Consider the following 7,532-nt stretch of genomic DNA (forward strand, 5'->3'; position numbering starts at 1 on the left):
AAATCTTGAAATGATCACCTTTAGAAAATCTTTCTTTCAACTCATCCCATAATTCTTTTGCTTCTTCCACGTATATAACGCTCTCGGCAATTTGCGGGGAGAGGGTCTTGGTTATCCAAGACAATATCATCATGTTGCATCTTTCCCAAGCATCATACAGGATATCATCTTTCTGGGGTTTCTTTATGGACCCATCAATGAATTTCACTTTGTTCTTGGAAAGCAAAGCTCTTCTCATGCTTCTGCTCCAAGAAGAGTAGTTGTTTTCATTTAGAGTTTGTGTAATGAGAGTGAGTCCAGGATTCTCTCCTGGGTGTAGGTAGTAAGGGCTGGATGGGTTGTTGAATTCAGCCTGTTCCATGAGGTCCAAAGGTGTACAAACCAGCCCAAGAACCTATCAAGAAAAACAGCAGGTGGAGCGGAAGCAGAGCAGGTACTAGACCTGCTCTGATACCATATTAAGCCGAGGCCCAAATGGTGTGCACAGAAACGAGGCCCAATACCGAATGGCCCGTGACACGATTAAGGCCATCAGCTTGTGAGATTTCTGCAGACGTGTCCAAACACCTTTACACGAGCGATGAGAGAGGACGAAGCATTCCAGAGAGTTCCTTCTCAGAGCATGGTGATCCAGCGGTGGTCCGGCGGCCTTGGAAGCCTCAAACGGCGGTGGTGCAGAAGAGAAAAATGAAGAGGGCAAAGAGACAAGTAAGTAAAATACAACCTTTCTTGAATCTGATTTTATTCCCTTTCTACTAGATTGTTCTTGGTTCTTCTTAACTTTAAAATACAAAACATAACTCTATTTATAGAGCTCTGATAGAACAGAAAACAAACAGTAAAATAAATGCAAGTAATAGAAACCTAAAACAAACTGGATTTGAACTAAGACCTAGAATGAATCGGTTCATTTGGTAGAAATGAATCTATTTGATTCTTAATATATACCACATTTTATGTATTTTTAATGCAACCAACTAATATTTCACACTACAGAACTTGTTCTTTTTATTCTATCCCAACCAACTTTAACTCATTAACTCCTTATACTTATATACAATATTACTCATTTTAATAATAAAATATATTAACTTATGCATAAACTTGTATTAATTTATCATATCTTATATAAACACTTCTGTTAGTTTCATATAAGATTTTTTTAGATAAAATGGTAAATATATATACATCTCTTTAATTTATTGTCTAATAGACTTATTCTTTAATAATATACTCTCTAATTCATATTGGGATAAAGTATATAATTTTTTTAATAAAAAATATTAAATATGAAAAGGTTAAAATAAACTTTCAAGATTATTTAATGAATAAATTTTTAAATGTTTTTTAAATTTTTTTGTTTACTAGAATCATCGTCTCAATATTGAAAAATAAAATGAAAGTAAGAAAATAGAGTTGTGAATAAACTGCTTCTAATTATTTTATTTTTTTTAATCAAACACCTATCACAAACTATTTTTTCAATAAAAATTATAAATTTTATGTTCAACTTGAAATATATACAATGCACTAAATTTTCTTAGTAATACATCAATTATTTTTTCTTATAAATGAAAATTAAGTTGTGTTTTCACTTCTAACAAATTTTGTTTGGTATTTTTAAATAAAAAATGCATGACTTATTTTAATTTATGCAAAAAATATTTTTTAAAAATAATTATTAACTCAAATACATAAATGATTACTTCTTACAAGGTATAAAAGAACATTTTATAATAATTGTAATTATGTTTAAATTAAAACCATGGTTAAAATTATGAATCTGGATAATTTTGTATTTTGAACGGGTTTAGCGAAAAACAGATAATAGATAAGATAATGTTTCTTAATTCTCTTTCTTTATATTTATAAAAGCATCAAACCTTTAATTTATTTTTGAAAAGATAAGATTATGCTATTTTATGAAAAAGAATGAAAGGAATAAAAATATTTATTGAGAAATCTAAATTAAGAAAGTGGCATGTAGTTGTGATGCATTAGAAACCCGAGCAACAGATGTGGTTCATAGTCATGCATCTATATCATTACAATGATCATGCAGTTACTGTTGTTCCAATTCCAACCAAATTATTCTCTCAACTCCCATAGTGGACCCAAATAAAGCACAAACAATTAACATTTTCATTCTTTCACTCTCATCACTTTTGGCTTACCTCTTCACAACTTTTATTCATTCTTCCAATTTTTCCTTTCTATCATGCGATAATTGTGTCAGCAACAATAGCATAGAACCCAAACCAAGTGTATTTTAAAGAACGTTAAGGAATGGAACATAATTGTAACTCAAAATTGATTAGTAAAATAATCAAATATTTATTTTATCTTAAACTTATCAAATCCAACGGATTGTAAGCATGATGAATTGTCCCTAGTAACATCATCTTTGAAAATATTGTTAAAATCTTTATGCTGTTGAGGTTTCTTACACCCTAATCCACTCTACAATCTCCATCTTTTTAGTTTTATCTGTGTGTCTTGTTATAAGTTAAGCACTTTCCTTTAACAGCAACTAATGACTCACAAAAACACCTGTTATATGATTATTACATACATGAAGCATCCACTATGAGACAACGAGCATCTCAAATTCCCAACCCAAAATCCAAAAGTCCCTTTCCTTTGTGTTCTTTCAGTTTTTTTTAATAAGTAAAAAACAAGATTGGTAATCCTACAAAACCTCACAATCAACCAACATGTCTTTCATTGGCTAATAAAAAATTTGCATGAGTAATGGTAGAACAAAACTTTAAAAACAAATTTTACTTAAAATTATTAACTTACAAAAAAAATTCTAAGAGAAGAAACTTGTTCACAAAGCACCATTCTTTTCTTTCCCTGTATGTAACTTTGGTTTTGTTTTTTCTATATACAAAAGCAAAGAAGCAAAGCATCTTCGCTTCTCGTACACATCCCATTGTTTTGCTTTCCCTTGCAAGTTTCAACCTTTTCTTTCCTTAAGAGTCTAGCTCTCACCTTTTTACGCGCTTTATAAGTCCATTAATGCACTATTAGAACTGTCGGTGTATCTTCTTTTGAAAATAATTTCACTTAAGTTTGGAATCTCTACGTAATACAACCTATTAACGGTCAAAATGGGTCAAAAATTCCAACCTTTTCTTCTTAATGGCCCAAAATTTATGCAGCTGTGTATATATTGATAAGCATGCGAAACCCATGAGTACTTTCCATTGAGGTTCTCTTGTATTTGTTTTGGTTGCATGAAATGGTTCTCTTTTACTTTGGTTGTTCATTTGTTCATGAGTTGTAGTTCAGAGCCATGGGTGGGCTCTGATTTCATTACACCCATTTCAAAGTTTCTACCTTTTCTTGCTGGGTATTTTTGTTTCTGAGACAGTTAAATTTTCTTACTCATTCTTTAACAGTGTTTTTTTCTTCCCAACATTTCTCTTTTCCATCTTGGAATAATCTAGGGAGTGGAAAAAAGACCACCCGAACTTAAGATTGTTAGTGTGAGAAACCTTAGAAGAAGAAGAAGGTAAAGTGAGTTCATCATGGCCTTTCTAACAGACTCTCACAAGGACTCATGGCAGCCCATTATGACTACAAAGACAAACACACACAGTTACTGGCTTAATTGGAGAGTTCTTCTTTGTTCAATATGGATTCTGGTTTCAGTGTTCTTGTCATCGTTGCTTTTATGGAAGTATGAGCGTTTGAGAAAACCAGAAACCAATGGAAGCAGGGAAACAGAAAAAGAAACATCGGCAACTTTGTATGAGGATGAAACTTGGAAGCCTTGCCTAAAAGGAATTCACCCTGCATGGCTCATGGCTTTCAGAGTGGTGGCATTTTTTGCTCTTTTGGTGCTTCTCATAATCAATTCCATTGTTGATGGAGGAAGCATTTTCTACTACTACACTCAGTAAGTTTTCTTCCCTATTTGAATTTATCTCCTTTAAAATTTGTCTGCTATTGAAAGGGACAGTGTGAACAGGAGCATTGTTCTATGTTGGAGGGAACATAAACACAAAAATTTGAAGTATAGTATGTTTTAAACAGAGTTAATATCAAACTATAGTCAAGCTGTAATTTTGCTAAAGGGGTTGTTTGTATGATTGATATTATTCTTTGTCTGCTCTTGGAATTAGTCCTTTATAATTTGAGCACCAATCATTTGTGAAATTAGTTAGTTACGAGTCTGAATAAAGAATCCTCTGATGAAGTAACTGATTACCTGTTTTATGATGCTTATGTAAGCAAATAGATGGAAACCACTTTAACTGTATTGATAAGGCATATTCTGAGATTATTTTTGAAGTTTGATTTGAGTTAATTTTTTAATGGTTTGTGAAACAGGTGGACTTTCACTTCAATCACCATATATTTTGGGGTAAGAATAAGTACCCCATATCTTATTTTTCTGTTGTGATGTTACTCTTATATAATTTAGAATGCAATATCTTACACTTTTCCTTGTGTGCTTGATGTTGCAGCTTGGATCTTTGCTCTCCATACATGGATGCTACCAATATCATAAGAAAGCAACTGGGGATAAGGTTGATAATGTGGAAGCAGATGCAGAGCAAGGAATATATGATTCTTCTGCACTACCACAAAGCTCTAATAGTCTATCAGACCAAGAGAAAAACTTAAGAGCCTCAGAAGTTGTTATTCGCCAACATGCAGGGATTTGGGGTTATATTTTTCAAATAATATTCCAGGTATACTTTTCAAATGAGTTTAAGTTCCATATGAATAGAGGCGAAAAAATTAAACACATACTGGTGGGCTTATGTTTTATTATTGTTGTGTCTTGGTGAAATTTCTTCTTCAAAATACCATCAAAATTATTATTATTATGATGAGTTTAGTCCATGGTACAACATTGAACTCTGATTTTACTCAAAATTGATTAAGGAGATCACCTGATTGTCCTGCAGAGTTACACTTTGTTCCATGTTTCTTCTTTCAGCCTTTTACTTACAAAAGTGGAAGGGAAAATAGCTGCTCCATTTACCACATAATTGATTTTGCTCTTCACTTGTAAACAGATTAATGCTGGTGCAGTCATACTCACTGATTGTGTATTTTGGTTCATAATTGTTCCATTTCTAACCATCAAAGATTACAACCTAAATTTTGTAAGTATCATTTATGACCCCATTGACTAACAATACCTCTTTATAACTTCTATCATATAATTAAGCTAGATAGCTCTTAACCATGTGATATAATTTTTCTGTGACAGTTGATAGTGATTATGCACTCAATCAATGCAGTTTTCCTTATAGGTGACACAGCTTTAAATTGTCTGGTGAGTTCCTGCATTTGATTCCATTTATTAGTCCATTTCCAATGCTTATGCATCAGAAAATTCTTACCCTTTACATTTTTTTTCCTTCTGCAGAGATTCCCTTGGTTTCGAATAGGATACTTTTGCCAGTGGACAATCATATATGTGATTTTTCAGTGGATGGTTCATGCTTGCATTTATATATGGTATAAAGTCTTCAACTATGTTGTCATACATAATTCATTATACTATGAAAACACCTTTTACATCACTGTCTAACATAATTTTCTTCTCTGGAAAAACAGGTGGCCTTATCCTTTTCTTGATTTGTCATCCTCTTATGCTCCACTATGGTACTAATTTGATTTCATGTGAAATTGTTTCAATTTTAAATACCAAAAAGGAAAACTAAAAGCTAGTTTTTGAAGTGTTTTTTGTTGGGAATAATCCAAATACGAATATGAAGTTTTAGATGGGATAAAAATGACAAATTTAAACATATATAAGAAAAAAAGTCTCATAAATCTAATGTTTTGAAGTTGAGTTAAAAATGATGTTAATTCTTTTGTGGGTTAAACTCAAGTTTTTATATATATATATAATCTCTCTTATATGAAATTATCCATCACTTTTGTCTTGTTTTCTTATCGAAATCAGAGTTTCAGGTGTTAACTTTTAATATAAATGGTAATTAAAGAATGGTATATTATGTTTTTACTCTAGTCCTTGCTGTAGCACATTTAAGATATTGATCATTATTAATAAGTTGTAATTGTTATGCAGGTACTTTGCAGTGGCATTACTGCACATTCCATGCTATGGAATTTTCGCATTGTTAATGAAGCTGAAACACCATGTTTTGTCAACTCGGTTCCCTGACTCTTATCAATGTGTCAAATAAATTCAGCCTAGAACTACCTTCCATCTTCCTATCCACCGTACAAAAAAGATAAAGAAGTGTTAGATAAAATTCTTATTATTTAACAATAACATTTCACACATATAAACAAAATATACTTTTTTTGTTTGACCAGAACAGTAATTAGAATTTTGCTCTTACTCTAACTTTTGTCAAGTAGAGAGCTGTGTAACTAATTATGAATTTATAAGTATTATAATCCATTATCCTTGTGTAATAGATGGGTTCTAAGTCTTTTTATCATACATTTTTTTTCTTTTATTCTTATATTTCATTATTTGTTTTTTATTATATGGTTGTTTAACTATCAATTATCTTGTTTCTTTTTTTTTATATACATTTTAAACACAATTTAATTTTTTTCACTTTCTACGTTGTGTCAAAGGGTTAGATATTGTGCTATCAATTTGATTTCTGGTTAGTGGGTTAACTCATATCCACTTTTAAAATAAGTTCTTTTTTATTGACCAGACAAATTAGTGGGATGAAGAATACCCTAATCCCTAAAGTCTCCCATAAAGTGGATTTGACTCACTGTAATATTAAAAAAAGTTTCAGTTTAGTTAACCCTAAATCTTATTCAAAATTGTTGTAATCCTTAATATATTTTAAATTGCAAATTGTCTCTAAATATTTCACATTAATGTATATTGTTATTCAATTAATTTTTATTATTTGCAACTGGTTTGCAATATTGGACCCAACCTAACTTGAAAAGCTTAAACCTAATTAGTTTTTTCTTGACTTGGACTCAACCATACCATGTCCAATACGATCAATCTAATTTCGACTTAACCTATAACTTCATCTCAACTCAAGCTTTACTTAGTCTAACTCATCTTAACATTAGCTAGGTGTTCGCATGTTTATACAACCCAATCAAACAAACAAGAATACTAGGTAGTGGTAGCATAACAAGTGTTGTAATTCATAGGGATTTGACAACAAATACAATGTTTAACTATTTTGATCTTGTATAAAACTATAATCGTAAAGGTGTTGTTGAAAACATATTTGTGTTGTGAAAATATTATAAAATATGTTTGGAAAACAATTTGGATTGTTAAATGAGTGACTTTAAGATGATTAAATTGTGTTGGAGTTCGACTTTACTACTTTTCACTCTCATATCAAATTTATCAACATATATGAAGCTGCAAATGATCAAGTCATGGGAGTTTACTTTTGGTGTAACTCTAGGTTCATTCTTGACACCTAGAGCCTAGGATCACCACCCTTCAGTATGATTCTGATACGCTGTCATTGAAGCTATCAAATTACCACTTCTTAACTTAGGCAACTTTAGTATCACTAAGTTAATAGTTAACAAACTAGATA

The 7,532-nt window shown here is 31.3% G+C and overlaps 1 protein-coding gene across 1 annotated transcript; it reads left to right on the forward strand.

The window, feature by feature from the left end:
- The first annotated feature begins 3,053 nt into the window (after nt 1–3,053).
- On the forward strand, nt 3,054–6,439 carry LOC124824089 (uncharacterized). The gene is made up of 8 exons (XM_047296455.2): nt 3,054–3,904; nt 4,339–4,372; nt 4,476–4,703; nt 5,034–5,123; nt 5,231–5,296; nt 5,390–5,481; nt 5,581–5,628; nt 6,059–6,439. Exons 1-8 carry the CDS (start codon nt 3,534–3,536, stop codon nt 6,174–6,176), a joined length of 1,047 nt encoding a protein of 348 aa, XP_047152411.1. The 5' UTR covers nt 3,054–3,533; the 3' UTR covers nt 6,177–6,439.
- Nucleotides 6,440–7,532: the final 1,093 nt, after the last annotated feature.

This window comes from Vigna umbellata, chromosome 2 (genome assembly GCF_029865625.1).
Source record: "Vigna umbellata cultivar VRB3 chromosome 2, Vumbellata_1.0, whole genome shotgun sequence".
Classification (NCBI taxonomy): Eukaryota; Viridiplantae; Streptophyta; class Magnoliopsida; order Fabales; family Fabaceae; genus Vigna; species Vigna umbellata.